The following is a 16,648-nucleotide window of genomic DNA, read 5'->3' on the forward strand; positions in this document are numbered from 1 at the left end:
GTAGTGCTTAGCTATATGCTACACACCTCACGCGCTCATAGGCATGCACACACATACACTATGCCGTATGTTTACCACACCAGTCCCTTTTTCAGTTTTATTTCTTTTATTTCACCTTTATTTCACCAGGTAGACCGGTTGAGAACAAGTTCTCATTTACAACTGCGACCTGGCCAAGATAAAGCAAAGCAGTGTGACACAAACAACAACACAGAGTTACACATAAACAAACATACAGTCAATAACACAATAGAAAAATCTGTATACAGTGTGTGCAAATGTAGATGATTAGGGAGGTAAGGGAATAAATAGGCCCTAGAGGCAAAATAATTACAATTTAGCATTAACACTGGAGTGATAGATGTGCAGATGACGATGTGCAAGTAGAGATACTGGAGTGCAAAAAAGCAAGATGGTAAGTAACAATATGGGGGTGAGGTAGTTGGGTCGGCTATTTACAGATGGGCTGTATACAGGTACAGTGATCGGTAAGCTGCTCTGACAGCTGATGCTTAAAGTTAGAGAGGGAGATATAAGACTCCAGCTTCAGTGATTTTTGCAATTCATTCCAGTCATTGGCAGCAGAGAACTGGAAGGAAAGGCAGCCAAAGGAAGTGTTGGCTTTGGGGATGACCAGGGAAATATACCTGCTGGAGTTCGTGCTACGAGTGTGTGTTGCTATGGTGACCAGTGAGCTGAGATAAGGCGGGGCTTTACCTATCAAAGACCTATAGATGACCTGGAGCCAGTGGGTTTGGTGACGAATATGTAGTGAGGGCCAGCCAACGAGAGCATACAGGTCGCAGTGGTGGGTAGTATATGGGGTTTTGGTGTCAAAACGGATGGCACTGTGATAGACTACATCCAATTTGCTGAGTAGAATGTTGGAGGCTATTTTGTAAATGACATCGCCGAAGTTAAGGATCGGTAGGATAGTCCGTTTTTGAGGGTATGTTTGGCAGCATGAGTGAAGGAGGCTTTGTTGCGAAATAGGAAGCCAATTCTCGATTTAATTTTGGATTGGAGATGTTTGATGTGAGTCTGGAAGGAGAGTTTACTGTCTAGCCAGACACCTAGGTATTTGTAGTTGTCCACATATTCTAAGTCAGAACCGTCCAGAGTAGTGATGCTAGTCGGGCGGGCAGGTGCGGGCAGCGAACGGTTGAAAAGCATGTATTTGGTTTTACTAGCGTTTAAGAGCAGTTGGAGGCCATGGAAGGAGAGTTGTATGGCACTGAAGCTTGTTTGGAGGTTTGTTAACACAGTGTCCAAAGAGGGGCCAGATGTATAGAGGTGGATCAGAGAATTACCAGCAGCAAGAGCGACATCATTGATATATACAGAGAAAATAGTCAGCCCGAGAATTGAACCCTGTAGAGACTGCCAGAGGTCCGGACAACAGGCCCTCCGATTTGACACACTGAACTCTGTCTGAGAAGTAGTTGGTGAGCCAGACGAGGCAGTCATTTGAGAAACCAAGGCTATTGAGTCTGCTGATAAGAACGCAGTGATTGACATAGTCGAAAGCGGTTAAGATATCGTTTAGGACCTTGAGCGTGGCTGAGGTACACCCATGAACAGCTCAGAAACTAGATTGCATGCGGAGAAGGTACGGTGGGATTCGAAATGGTCGGGGATCTGTTTGTTAACTTGGCTTTCGAAGACCTTAGAAAAGCAGGGCAGGATATATATAACAGTTTAGGTCTAGAGTGTCTCCCCCTTTGAAGAGGGGGATGACTGCGGCAGCAATATGTTGACTTGTCATCAGACTTTACAACCCTGGACCATACAACCAAACATCTGAAATGACTCAAAGCCTGACTGACTGGCTCCCTGACTGTCTGGTTGTCTGGCTGTCTGACTGACTGACTGACTGGCTGTCTGTCTGACTGACTGGATAGGGAATTGGTTGTTATTTGGGACGTGTCCTTGTCTATATTCCAGTCCCCCTGCTCTGTAAATTGCCAATTTAGTGTTGTGGGTATGTGTGAAATAAAGACGGCTAGCAGCAACAGTCTCTCGTAGTGTAGAGGCTGTAAGTAGGCATTGATTGATGAATGGGACCAGCAGACAGGGTAATAAATAGAGTGATACTGGGGGCCGCGTCCCAAATGGCATCATATTCCCTATGTAGCATACTACTTTTCACCAGAACCCTAGTGTGTCATTGGGGACGCATCGTGAGAAGTGCACAAGGACATCAGTTATTTATCTGTTGGTGTAGAGCCAGAAAGGATTCTGGATCAGTCTTCTAACAACACCAGCACTGGGTACTATTAGTCCAGGAGATAAGCTGAAAAATGTTCAATTTGGTATAGAAGCGTGAAAGTTGGCACACTTGTATATGTTTTTTCGCTATGAACAAAAGCCGATATAGTGCAATTTCAGCAAAGCCTCAGGTCAGTGTGTAGCGCCCCCTATAGGTCAATGGTGAAAATGCATTTACCTGTATTGACGTTTTGGGTTATGGTTCCCCCTGTGTTGGGTCTATATGGCCCCAACATGGATTAAAACAACATATGACCTTTCCCTTTAATGAACACAACAATTATGAAAAATCTGAAAACGCAGTAAAAATCGAATATTTTTACTTTTAAAGTGGTGTATTAAATACAAAGTTATATTTCACACTCTAAAAAAAAGTTCTATAAAAAGGTTCCCTGAAGTCTATTTATCATATATACAAAGTTATAAACTGGGTGGTTGAAGCCCTGAATGCTGATTGGCTGACACATGGCTATATTTCAATACATAATTGCTACATAATGCCCAATGATGGCTTGAAATGTTTGAGATGGTGTATTGAAATATAGCCATATATATATATATATATTATACTGTGTTTTCAGACCCCTTGATGTTTTCCACATTTTGTTATGTTACAGCCTTATTCTAAAATTGATAAAAATTGATTCCCTCATCAATCTACACACAACACCCCATAATGACAAAGCACAAAATCGTTTTCATCAAGGTTCTCTCTGTACTTTGCTCTGTTCATCTTTCCCTCAATCCTGACTAGTCTCCCAGTCCCTGCCGCTGAAAAACATCCCCACATCATGATGCTACCACCACCATGCTTCACCGTAGGGATGGTGCCAGGTTTCCTCCAGATGTGACGCTTGCCATTCAGGCCAAAGAGTTCAATCTTGGTTTCATCAGACCAGATAATCTTGTTTCTCATGGTCTGAGAGTCCTTTAGGTGCCTTTTGGCAAACTCAACGTGGGCTGTCATGTGCCTTTTACTGAGGATTGGCTTCCATCTGGCCACTCTACCATAAAGGCCTGATTGGTTGTGTGCTGCAGAGATGGTTGTCCTTCTGGAAGGTTCTCCCATCTCCACAGAGGAACTCTGGAGCTCTGTGGGGTAGTTTAACTCCTGTCCCTGCGGCTAGTGGGGTAGTTTAACTCCTGTCCCTGGGGGCTAGTGGGGTAGTTTAACTCCTGTCCCTGCGGCTAGTGGGGTAGTTTAACTCCTGTCCCTGGGGGCTAGTGGGGTAGTTTAACTCCTGTCCCTGCGGCTAGTGGGGTAGTTTAACTCCTGTCCCTGGGGGCTCGTGGGGTAGTTTAACTCCTGTCCCTGGGGGCTAGTGGGGTAGTTTAACTCCTGTCCCTGGGGGCTAGTGGGGTAGTTTAACTCCTGTCCCTGGGGGCTAGTGGGGTAGTTTAACTCCTGTCCCTGGGGGCTAGTGGGGTAGTTTAACTCCTGTCTCTGGGGGCTAGTGGGGTAGTTTAACTCCTGTCCCTGGGGGCTAGTGGGGTAGTTTAACTCCTGTCCCTGGGGGCTAGTGGGGTAGTTTAACTCCTGTCCCTGGGGGCTAGTGGGGTAGTTTAACTCCTGTCCCTGGGGGATAGTGGGGTAGTTTAACTCCTGTCCCTGGGGGCTAGTGGGGTAGTTTAACTCCTGTCCCTGGGGGCTAGTGGGGTAGTTTAACTCCTGTCCCTGGGGGCTAGTGGGGTAGTTTAACTCCTGTCCCTGGGGGGATAGTTGGGTAGTTTAACTCCTGTCCCTGGGGGCTAGTGGGGTAGTTTAACTCCTGTCCCTGGGGGCTAGTGGGGTAGTTTAACTCCTGTCCCTGGGGGATAGTGGGGTAATTTAACTCCTGTCCCTGGGGGCTAGTGGGGTAGTTTAACTCCTGTCTCTGGGGGCTAGTGGGGTAGTTTAACTCCTGTCCCTGGGGGCTAGTGGGGTAGTTTAACTCCTGTCCCTGGGGGCTAGTGGGGTAGTTTAACTCCTGTCCCTGGGGGCTAGTGGGGTAGTTTAACTCCTGTCCCTGGGGGATAGTGGGGTAGTTTAACTCCTGTCCCTGGGGGCTAGTGGGGTAGTTTAACTCCTGTCCCTGGGGGCTAGTGGGGTAGTTTAACTCCTGTCTCTGGGGGCTAGTAGGGTAGTTTAACTCCTGTCCCTGGGGGCTAGTGGGGTAGTTTAACTCCTGTCCCTGGGGGCTAGTGGGGTAGTTTAACTCCTGTCCCTGGGGGCTAGTGGAATAGCTTAACTCCCATCGCTGGTCGCAGGGCTCCGTTGCAGGCAGAAATCAGGACATTCAGTGGAAGAGGTCATTAGGGAGAAATTATGAACTTGAAATAGTGGGGATTTAGTAGAGAATGAGTAGCTGGGGTGCTTTGCAGCTCCTTGATAAACAGCTGCTAATGGAGCCATCACTAATCAGCCAGGTCCCATCAGGACAGAGAGAGGAGAAAGAACAGGGCAGGGGGCCCATAAATAGCTCTCTCTCTCTCTCTCTCTCTGTCTCTCTCTCTCTCTCTCTCTCTCTCTCTCTATCTCTCTCTGTCTCTCTCTCTCTCTCTCTCTCTCTCTGTCTCTCTCTCTCTATCTCTCTCTGTCTCTCTGTCTCTCTGTCTCTCTCTCTCTCTCTCTCTCTCTCTGTCTCTCTCTTTCTCTCTTTCTTTCTTTCTTTCAATTCAAGGGGCTTTATTGGGGCGGCAGGGTAGCCTAGTGGTTAGAGTGTTGGACTGGTAACCGAAAGGTTGCAAGATCGAATCCCCCCGAGCTGACAAGGTAAAAAAAAAAAAATCTGTCATTCTGCCCACTGAACAAGGCAGTTTAACCCACTGTTCCCAGGACGTCGTTAAATAAAGGTCTGTTTGCGTTGCCAAAACCAGTGAAATGGATAATAAACAAAAGTGAACAGTAAAGATCTGTCTCTCTCTCTTTGCCACTTTGTGTAAACTTTAGAAACCCTTCTTCACAGACCTTTTGTTCAACCTGAGGGAATATCTCTTCTGAGTGTCATACATCTGCAATGTATCTCTTTTATCACTACAAAAGCTCTACCTTTTGCTCTGAACATTTCTGTATCTGACTGCATTTCACCAACAACAAAAAAAACACCACGTCTTAGACGTCTGAAGAGTCTATTTGAAAGGAAATGACTGAATACACTACTGACAGATGTATTAAACCATTCATGTTTCCATCTCTCTTTCTTTTTTTTGCTGTTGTGGATTTTTAAACGCGGTGCATTTTCTATACTTAAAAAGCACATTTCTGTGAACAACAGAACATATACAATAAAGTCGAATGTAATCTAATGATATGTTTCCTCTTTCTACCTGTCAAATGACATCCCAGACGTCTAAAGCATTATCATGTTTCTTCTTCTTCTTCTCTCCCGTCTTTCTCCAGACGGTGTGTTTCAGAACCACTCCTCTCGGCTACGGACGCCTCCTCTGCCTCTGTCAATGTCCCACTCCCCTAACCACCAGCACCACGCTGCCTCCATCAATTCTCTGAACAGGGGCCAGTACACGCCCCGCTCCAACCCAAGCCCTGCCCCCACAGACAGCTCCGCCCCTCCTGAGGGCCAGGGGAGTGGCCAGGACTCAGGCTCCGCCCATGACAACTGGCTGCTAAACAGCAACATTCCTCTGGAGACCAGGTATGGGATTACACTCTACGATAACATTACACATGATGTGTCCCAAACGCCACCCTATTCCCAATATAGTGTGCTACTTTAGACCAGGGCCCATACAGCTCTATATAGTGTACTACTTTAGACCAGGGCCCATACAGCTCTATATAGTGTACTACTTTAGACCAGGGCCCATACAGCTCCATATAGTGTACAACTTTAGACCAGGGCCCATACAGCTCTATATAGTGTACTACTTTAGACCAGGGCCCATACAGCTCTATATAGTGTACAACTTTAGACCAGGGCCCATACAGCTCTATATAGTGTACTACTTTAGACCAGGGCCCATACAGCTCCATATAGTGTACTACTTTAGACCAGGGCCCATACAGCTCAATATAGTGTACAACTTTAGACCAGGGCCCATACAGCTCTATATAGTGTACTACTTTAGACCAGGAACCATACAGCTCTATATAGAAAATAGGGTGCCATTTGGGATGCATTCCACCTCCGACCCTTCCAAGTCTCAACAAGGTCTCTTGTATTCTGAAGAACTAGAGTCTCCAGGGTTATGTTCTAGCCCAGCCAGAACACCTAGTAACTCTCCAGGACCGGAGTTGTTCCCTGATATACAATGACCAGGGACAGGAGTTGTTCCCTGATATAGAATGACCAGGGACAGGAGTTGGAGACCCCTGATATAGAATGACCAGGGACAGGAGTTGTTCCCTGATCGTGTAACCTGGTCAGGAATTTCTCTGGGCCCTATTTATGAACCTTCAGCATTTAACTTGATCCTAGAGTTTGCCTTGTCAAGACACATGATCATGGAACACTCCTGTCCCTAATATTGACATAATGTGTAGACTTGTTGGCCCTGATGGTTGAATTAATGCAGCTTCTTCTGACAGTCTGCTGCCCATTATAATACCATAATATGGCTGAGATATGAGGTTATCCCATTATAATACCATAATATGGCTGAGATATGAGGTTATCCCGTTATAATACCATAATATGGCTGGGATATGAGGTTATCCCGTTATAATACCATCATATGGCTGAGATATGAGTCCATCCCATTATAATACCATAATATGGCTGAGATATGAGGTTATCCCATTATAATACCATCATATGGCTGAGATATGAGTCCATCCCATTATAATACCATCATATGGCTGAGATATGAGTCCATCCCATTATAATACCATAATATGGCTGAGATATGAGTCCATCCCATTATAATACCATCATATGGCTGAGATATGAGTCCATCCCATTATAATACCATCATATGGCTGAGATATGAGTTATCCCATTATAATACCATAATATGGCTGAGATATGAGTCCATCCCATTATAATACCATCATATGGCTGAGATATGAGTTCCATCCCATTATAATACCATAATATGGCTGAGATATGAGTCCATCCCATTATAATACCATAATATGGCTGAGATATGAGTCCATCCCATTATAATACCATAATATGGCTGAGATATGAGGTTATCCCGTTATAATACCATAATATGGCTGAGATATGAGTCCATCCCATTATAATACCATCATATGGCTGAGATATGAGGTTATCCCATTATAATACCATAATATGGCTGAGATATGAGTCCATCCCATTATAATACCATCATATGGCTGAGATATGAGTCCATCCCATTATAATACCATAATATGGCTGAGATATGAGTCCATCCCATTATAATACCATAATATGGCTGAGATATGAGTCCATCCCATTATAATACCATAATATGGCTGAGATATGAGTCCATCCCATTATAATACCATAATATGGCTGAGATATGAGTCCATCCCATTATAATACCATAATATGGCTGAGATATGAGGTTATCCCATTATAATACCATCATATGGCTGAGATATGAGTCCATCCCATTATAATACCATAATATGGCTGAGATATGAGTCCATCCCATTATAATACCATCATATGGCTGAGATATGAGTCCATCCCATTATAATACCATAATATGGCTGAGATATGAGTCCATCCCATTATAATACCATAATATGGCTGAGATATGAGGTTATCCCATTATAATACCATCATATGGCTGAGATATGAGTCCATCCCATTATAATACCATAATATGGCTGAGATATGAGTCCATCTCATTATAATACCATAATATGGCTGAGATATGAGTCCATCTCATTATAATACCATAATATGGCTGAGATATGAGTCCATCCCATTATAATACCATAATATGGCTGAGATATGAGTCCATCCCATTATAATACCATCATATGGCTGAGATATGAGTCCATCCCATTATAATACCATCATATGGCTGAGATATGAGTCCTGTACTATCCAGACAGTGGATATCCCTTCATGAGGCAGGATGGATAGATGGCTGGCTGGCTGGCTGGATAGTAGACGGGCTGGATGGCTGGCTTGCTGGCTGGCTGGCTAGTAGACGGGCTGGATGGCTGGCTGGCTGGCTGGATGGATAGATGGCTGGCTGGCTGGCTAGTAGACGGGCTGGATGGCTGGCTGGCTGGCTGGCTGGCTAGTAGACGGGCTGGATGGCTGGCTGGCTGGTGGGCTGGCTGGCTAGTAGACGGGCTGGATGGCTGGCTGGCTGGCTGGCTGGCTAGTAGATGGGCTGGATGGCTGGATGGCTGACTGGCTGGCTAGTAGACGGGCTGGATGGCTGGCTGGCTGGCTAGTAGACGGGCTGGATGGCTGGCTGGCTGGCTAGTAGACGGGCTGGATGGCTGGCTGGCTGGCTGGCTGGCTGGCTGGCTGGCTAGTAGACGGGCTGGATGGCTGGCTGGCTGGCTAGTAGACGGGCTGGATGGCTGGCTGGCTGGCTAGTAGACGGGCTGGCTGGCTGGCTGGCTAGTAGACGGGCTGGATGGCTGGCTGGCTGGCTGGCTGGCTAGTAGACGGGCTGGATGGCTGGCTGGCTGGTGGGCTGGATGGATAGCTGGCTGGCTGACTGACTGACTGGCTGGTTGGTTGACTGGCTGGCTGACTTAATGGGCTGCATACTAGGATTCACTGGGAATTAAGAGAAAAGTGTTCCCGTCAGAGTGTTCCCGTCGGAGTGTTCCCGTCAGAGTGTTCCCGTCAGAGTGTTCCCGTCAGAGTGTTCCCGTCAGAGTGTTCCCGTCAGAGTGTTCCCGTCAGAGTGTTCCCGTCAGTGTTCCTGTCAGTGTTCCTGTCAGAGTGTTCCCGTCAGAGTGTTCCCGTCAGAGTGTTCCCGTCAGAGTGTTCCCGTCAGTGTTGCCGTCAGAGTGTTCCCGTCAGAGTGTTCCCGTCAGTGTTCCCGTTAGAGTGTTCCCGTCAGAGTGTTCCCGTCAGAGTGTTCCCGTCAGAGTGTTCCCGTCAGAGTGTTCCCGTCAGTGTTCCCCGTCAGAGTGTTCCCCGTCAGAGTGTTCCCGTCAGAGTGTTCCCGTCAGAGTGTTCCCGTCAGAGTGTTCCCGTCAGAGTGTTCCCGTCAGTGTTCCCCGTCAGAGTTCCCCGTCAGAGTGTCCCCGTCAGAGTGTACCCGTCGGAGTGTTCCCGTCGGAGTGTTCCCGTCGGAGTGTTCCCGTCGGAGTGTTCCCGTCAGAGTGTTCCCGTCAGAGTGTTCCCGTCAGTGTTCCCCGTCAGAGTTCCCCGTCAGAGTGTCCCCGTCGGAGTGTACCCGTCGGAGTGTTCCCGTCGGAGTGTTCCCGTCGGAGTGTTCCCGTCGGAGTGTTCCCGTCGGAGTGTTCCCGTCGGAGTGTTCCCGTCAGAGTGTTCCCGTCAGAAGTCAATGGTCCTGACAGTGAGGGAGAGAGCCTCTTTAGGCTGCGTCCCCTTTGGGCCCTGGTCAAAAGTAGTGCACTGCACGGTTCTTCAGCTGTCTCCATAGGAGAACCCTTTTTGGCTCCAGATAGAACACTTTTCTGTTCCGTTTAGAACCCTCTGTGAAAAGGGTTCTTCAAAGAGTTCTCTTATCGGAACACAGCCGAAGAACCATTTTAGGTTCTAGAAGGCACCTTTCTCTGTATATAGGGAATAGGGTGCTCTTCGGGCTGCAAGATTTTGTGTCATCTGGCTGTGTAATTATAATCAGTCTAGATGAGAGAGCAGAACTGTGGTGAAACAACATTCAGAGTGGCATGCTCTGTTCTGGCCTGCTCCTCCTCATGGCTAGGATATCCTCATGGTGTGCAGTAGAGCTGACGAGTGTTGCTCTGAAGAGGAGTGTGGTCTTTAGCTGCTCCACACTGTCTCTCAGTCTGTCTGTCTGTCAGTCTGTCTGTCAGTCTGTCTCTCAGTCTGTCAGTCTGTCTGTCAGTCTGTCAGTCTGTCTGTCAGTCTCTGAGTCTGTCAGTCTGTCAGTCTATCTGTCAGTCTCTCAGTCTGTCAGTCTGTCAGTCTCTCAGTCTGTCTTTCAGTCTGTCAGTCAGTCTCTCAGTCTGTCAGTCTCTCAGTCTGTCTCTCAGTCTGTCAGTCTGTCAGTCTCTCGGTCTGTCTGTCTGTCAGTCTCTCAGTCTGTCTCTCAGTCTGTCAGTCTCTCAGACTGTCAGTCTGTCAGTCTGTCAGTCTCTCAGTCTGTCTGTCAGTCTGTCAGTCTGTCAGTCAGTCAGTCTGTCAGTCTGTCTCTCAGTCTGTCTGTCAGTCTCTCAGTCTGTCTGTCATTCTCTCAGTCTGTCTGTCAGTCTGTCTGTCAGTCTGTCAGTCTGTATCTCAATCAGTCAGTCAGTCTGTCAGTCAGTATGTCAGTCTGTCAGTCTGTCAGTCTCTCAGTCTGTCAGTCTGTCAGTCAGTCAGTCAGTCAGTCAGTCAGTCAGTCAGTCTCTCAGTCTGGCTGTCTGTCTGTCTCTCAGTTTCTCAGTCAGTCTGTCAGTCAGTCTGTCAGTCTCTCAGTCTCTCTGTCAGTCTCTCAGTCAGTCTGTCAGTCAGTCTGTCAGTCAATCAGTCAGTCTGTCAGTCTGTTAGTCTCTCAGTCAGTCTGTCAGTCAGTCTGTCTCTTAGTCTGTCAGTTAGTCAGTCTGTCAGTCAGTCTGTCAGTCAGTCTGTCTCTCAGTGAGTCAGTCTGGCTGTCAGTCTGTCAGTCTGTCTCTCAGTCTCTCATTCTGGCTGCCAGTCTGTCAGTCTGTCTCTCAGTCTCTCAGTCAGTCAGTCTGTCAGTCTGTCAGTCAGTCTGTCAGTCTGTCAGTCTCTCAGTCAGTCTGTCAGTCAATCAGTCAGTCAGTCAGTCAGTCTGTCAGTTAGTCAGTCAATCAGTCAGTCTGTCAGTCTGTCAGTTAGTCTGTCAGTCAGTCTGTCAGTCAGTCTGTCTCTCAGTCTCTCAGTCAGTCTGTCAGTCTCTCAGTCAGTCTGTCAGTCAATCAGTCAGTCAATCAGTCAGTCAGTCTGTCAGTCAGTCAATCAGTCAGTCAGTCTGTCAGTCAGTCAATCAGTCAGTCAGTCTGTCAGTCTGTCAGTCTGTCTCGCAGTCAGTCTGTCAGTCTGTCTCTCAGTCAGTCAGTCAGTCTGTCTGTCTCTCAGTCTGTCAGTCTGTCTCTCAGTCTGTCAGTCTGTCAGTCAGTCTGTCTCTCAGTCTGTCAGTCTGTCTCTCAGTCAGTCTGTCAGTCAGTCTGTCAGTCAGTCTGTCAGTTAGTCTAACAGTCAGTCAGTCAGTCAGTCTGTCTCTCAGTCAGTCAGTCTGTCTCTCAGTCAGTCAGTCTGTCTCTCAGTCTGTCAGTCTGTCAGTCAATCAGTCAGTCAGTCTGTCTCAGTCTGTCAATCAGTCTGTCTGTCAGTCTGTCAGTCTGTATCTCAATCAGTCAGTCTGTCAGTCTGTCAGTCTGTCAGTCTGTCAGTCTCTCAGTCTGTCAGTCAGTCAGTCAGTCAGTCAGTCAGTCAGTCAGTCAGTCAGTCAGTCAGTCTCTCAGTCTGGCTGTCTGTCTGTCTCTCAGTTTCTCAGTCAGTCTGTCAGTCAGTCTGTCAGTCTCTCAGTCAGTCTGTCAGTCTCTCAGTCAGTCAGTCAGTCAGTCTGTCAGTCTCTCAGTCAGTCTGTCAGTCTCTCAGTCAGTCTGTCAGTCAATCAGTCAGTCTGTCAGTCTGTCTCTGTCTGTCTCTGTCTGTCTCTGTCTGTCTCTCAGTCTCTCAGTCAGTCTGTCAGTGCCTGTCAGTCTCTCAGTCAGTCTGTCAGTCAATCAGTCTCTCAGTCAGTCAGTCAGTCAGTCTCTCTCAGTCTCTCAGTCAGTCTGTCAGTCATTCTGTCAGTCAATCAGTCAGTCTGTCAGTCTGTCAGTCTCTCAGTCATTCAGTCTGTCTCTCAGTCTGTCAGTTAGTCAGTCTGTCAGTCAGTCTGTCAGTCAATCAGTCAGTCTGTCAGTCTGTCAGTCAGTCTGTCAGTCAGTCTGTCTCTCAGTCTCTCAGTCAGTCAGTCAGTCTGGCTGTCAGTCTGTCAGTCTGTCTCTCAGTCTCTCAGTCTGGCTGTCAGTCTGTCAGTCTGTCTCTCAGTCTCTCAGTCAGTCTGTCAGTCTGTCAGTCAGTCAGTCTGTCAGTCTCCCAGTCAGTCTGTCAGTCAATCAGTCAGTCAGTCAGTCAGTCTGTCAGTCTGTCAGTCTGTCAGTTAGTCTGTCAGTCAGTCTGTCTCTCAGTCTCTCAGTCAGTCTGTCAGTCTCTCAGTCAGTCTGTCAGTCAATCAGTCAGTCAATCAGTCAGTCAGTCTGTCAATCAATCAGTCAGTCAGTCTGTCTCTCAGTCAGTCTGTCAGTCTGTCTCTCAGTCAGTCAGTCAGTCTGTCTGTCTCTCAGTCTGTCAGTCTGTCAATCAGTCAGTCTGTCAGTCTCTCAGTCATTCAGTCTGTCTCTCAGTCTGTCAGTTAGTCAGTCTGTCAGTCAGTCTGTCAGTCAATCAGTCAGTCTGTCAGTCTGTCAGTCAGTCTGTCAGTCAGTCTGTCTCTCAGTCTCTCAGTCAGTCAGTCAGTCTGGCTGTCAGTCTGTCAGTCTGTCTCTCAGTCTCTCAGTCTGGCTGTCAGTCTGTCAGTCTGTCTCTCAGTCTCTCAGTCAGTCTGTCAGTCTGTCAGTCAGTCAGTCTGTCAGTCTCTCAGTCAGTCTGTCAGTCAATCAGTCAGTCAGTCAGTCTGTCAGTCTGTCAGTCTGTCAGTTAGTCTGTCAGTCAGTCTGTCTCTCAGTCTCTCAGTCAGTCTGTCAGTCTCTCAGTCAGTCTGTCAGTCAATCAGTCAGTCAATCAGTCAGTCAGTCTGTCAATCAATCAGTCAGTCAGTCTGTCAGTCTGTCTCTCAGTCAGTCTGTCAGTCTGTCTCTCAGTCAGTCAGTCAGTCTGTCTGTCTCTCAGTCTGTCAGTCTGTCTCTCAGTCTGTCAGTCTGTCTCTCAGTCTGTCAGTCTGTCTCTCAGTCAGTCTGTCAGTCAGTCTGTCAGTTAGTCTGTCTCTCAGTCTGTCAGTCTGTCTCTCAGTCTGTCAGTCTGTCAGTCAGTCTGTCAGTCAGTCTGTCAGTCAGTCTGTCAGTCAGTCTGTCAGTCAGTCTCTCTAGTCAGTCAGTCTGTCTCTCAGTCTGTCAGTCTGTCTCAGTCAGTCTGTCAGTCTGTCAGTCAGTCTGTCTCTCAGTCTGTCAGTTATTCAGTCTGTCAGTCAGTCTGTCAGTCAGTCTGTCAGTCTGTCAGTCAGTCTGTCAGTCAGTCTGTCTCTCAGTCTCTCAGTCAGTCAGTCAGTCTGGCTGTCAGTCTGTCAGTCTGTCTCTCAGTCAGTCAGTCAGTCTGTCAGTCTCTCAGTCAGTCTGTCAGTCAATCAGTCAGTCAGTCAGTCTGTCAGTCTGTCAGTTAGTCTGTCAGTCAGTCTGTCTCTCAGTCTCTCAGTCAGTCTGTCAGTCTCTCAGTCAGTCTGTCAGTCAATCAGTCAGTCAATCAGTCAGTCAGTCTGTCAATCAATCAGTCAGTCAGTCTGTCAGTCTGTCTCTCAGTCAGTCTGTCAGTCTGTCTCTCAGTCAGTCAGTCAGTCTGTCTGTCTCTCAGTCTGTCAGTCTGTCTCTCAGTCTGTCAGTCTGTCTCTCAGTCTGTCAGTCTGTCTCTCAGTCAGTCTGTCAGTCAGTCTGTCAGTTAGTCTGTCTCTCAGTCTGTCAGTCTGTCTCTCAGTCTGTCAGTCTGTCTCTCAGTCAGTCTGTCAGTCTGTCAGTCAGTCTGTCAGTCAGTCTGTCAGTTAGTCTGTCAGTCAGTCAGTCAGTCAGTCTGTCTCTCAGTCAGTCAGTCTGTCTCTCAGTCTGTCAGTCTGTCTCAGTCAGTCTGTCAGTCTGTCAGTCAGTCTGTCAGTCAGTCTGTCAGTTAGTCTGTCAGTCAGTCAGTCAGTCTGTCTCTCAGTCAGTCAGTCTGTTTCTCAGTCTGTCAGTCTGTCAGTCAATCAGTCAGTCTGTCTCTCAGTCTGTCAATCAGTCAGTCTGTCAGTCTGTCTGTCAGTCTGTCAGTCTCTCAGTCAGTCAGTCAGTCAGTCTGTCAGTTAGTCAGTCAATCAGTCTGTCAGTCTGTCAGTCTGTCAGTTAGTCTGTCAGTCAGTCTGTCTCTCAGTCTCTCAGTCAGTCTCTGTCAGTCTGTCAGTCAATCAGTCAGTCAATCAGTCAGTCAGTCTGTCAGTCTATCAGTCTGTCAGTCTGTCTCTCAGTCTGTCAGTCAGTCAGTCTGTTGCTCAGTCTGTCTCTGTCAGTCAGTCAGTCAATCAGTCAGTCAGTCTCTCAGTCATTCAGTCTGTCTCTCAGTCAGTCAGTCAGTCAGTCTGTCAGTCAGTCTATCAGTCTGTCAGTCTATCAGTCTGTCAGTCTGTCTCTCAGTCTGTCAGTCAGTCAGTCTGTTGCTCAGTCTGTCTCTGTCAGTCAGTCAGTCAATCAGTCAGTCAGTCTCTCAGTCTCTCAGTCATTCAGTCTGTCTCTCAGTCAGTCTGTCAATCTGTCAGTCTGTCAGTCAGTCTGTCAGTCTCTCAGTCAGTCTGTCAGTCAATCAGTCAGTCAGTCAGTCAGTCAGTCAGTCAGTCAGTCTGTCAGTTAGTCAGTCAATCAGTCAGTCAGTCAGTCAGTCAGTCAGTCTGTCAGTCTGTCAGTTAGTCTGTCAGTCAGTCTGTCTCTCAGTCTCTCAGTCAGTCTGTCAGTCTCTCAGTCAGTCAATCAGTCAGTCAGTCTGTCAGTCTATCAGTCTGTCAGTCTATCAGTCTGTCAGTCTGTCAGTCAGTCAGTCTGTCGCTCAGTCTGTCTCTCAGTCAGTCAGTCAGTCAATCAGTCAGTCAGTCTCTCAGTCAGTCAGTCATCCAGTCTGTCTCTCAGTCAGTCAGTCAGTCAGTCAGTCAGTCAATCAGTCAGTCAGTCAATCAGTCAGTCAGTCAATCAGTCAGTCAGTCAGTCAGTCAATCAGTCAGTCTGTCAGTCTGTCTCTTAGTCAGTCTCTCTCTCTCTCTGTCAGTCAGTCAGTCAGTCAGTCTGTCTGTCTGTCTGTCTGTCTGTCTGTCTGTCTGTCTGTCTGTCTGTCTGTCTGTCTGTCTGTCTGTCTGTCTGTCTGTCTGTCTGTCTCTCAGTCAGTCAGTCAGTCAGTCAGTCAGTCTGTCTGTCTCTTAGTCAGTCTCTCTCTCTCTGTCAGTCAGTCAGTCAGTCCTCAGCCATAGCACAGGGAAATCAACGAGTGGCAGGTTTAGCTCCAACATGCTTTGTGATGCTTCATGGTCCTGTTTTACTGCTTCAACAGGATGGAAGGAGTATTTCTACCCAAACCACAAGGATATCAGCTAGATGTTTAGAAATGTAAACCAGACAGATATTTCTCCACGGGGAATAGTGGTGGCTGGAAGGGTGTCAATTTGAGTAATACAGCTGAGACTTACATTTTGGGGATTTTAATCCAAATGTCGATAGCTTTAATTAAAACCGAAAGTGACAGGAGAGTTAGGGACTTAATTTGGCAAGGAGAACAGCCAGCTACTGTACAGTAGTCCCAGCCCTAATAGGGGGCAATTTGGGACTCCATCCTGTCGGTTCCTTCCTCCTCACGGTGGGCTCAGTGTGACCAGTCAACAGGAAAATGAGTGTTCATTTCAGTTTGTGGAAGGACAGTTAGCGGCATAATGACTGATTAAACGTGGTACAGCTCCAACACTAATCCCACACAGGTATTCCCTGGAGGAGAAGCTGAACAGATGGTGGACGGAGGGATAGAGAGAGGAAGGGAAAGAGTCAGAGAGGGAGAAGAGAGGGTGACAGAGAGAAAGAGCGAGAGATGGAAAGAGAAACCAATACAAATCAAACATACTCTGAGAAAAGAAAAAATGATCAAATATGAGAATTCCACGAATAAAAGTTATTACCATTAGTAATATCCAACTATTAGTAATATCCAACCATTAGTAATATCCAACCATTAATAATATCCAACCATTAATAATATCCAACCATTAGTATTATCCAACCATTAATAATATCCAACCATTAATAATATCCAACCATTAGTATTATCCAACCATTAATAATATCCAACCATTAGTAATATCCAACCATTAATAATATCCAACCATTAGTAATATCCAACCATTAGTAATATCCAACCATTAATAATATCCAACCATTAATAATATCCAACCATTAGTATTATCCAACCATTAATAATATCCAACCATTAGTAATATCCAACCATTAATAATATCCAACCATTAGTAATATCCAACCATTAGTAATATCCAACCATTAATAATATCCAACCATTAGTAATATCCAACCATTAGTAATATCCAACCATTAGTAATATCCAACCATTAG

General features: G+C 46.8%; 1 protein-coding gene across 10 annotated transcripts in view; it reads left to right on the plus strand.

Annotated features, from left to right (window-relative positions):
• Positions 1-16,648, plus strand: part of tenm4 (teneurin transmembrane protein 4) — a 649,554-nt gene that overhangs the window by 265,641 nt on the left and 367,265 nt on the right. For all 10 annotated transcript variants that reach the window (XM_045704148.1, XM_045704149.1, XM_045704150.1 and 7 more), the window contains one exon: positions 5,648-5,900. In XM_045704148.1, coding sequence (XP_045560104.1) covers positions 5,648-5,900 — 253 coding nt within the window. The remainder of the gene's footprint in view (positions 1-5,647; positions 5,901-16,648) is intronic.

This window comes from Salmo salar, chromosome ssa20 (genome assembly GCF_905237065.1).
Source record: "Salmo salar chromosome ssa20, Ssal_v3.1, whole genome shotgun sequence".
In the NCBI taxonomy this organism is placed as follows: Eukaryota; Metazoa; Chordata; class Actinopteri; order Salmoniformes; family Salmonidae; genus Salmo; species Salmo salar.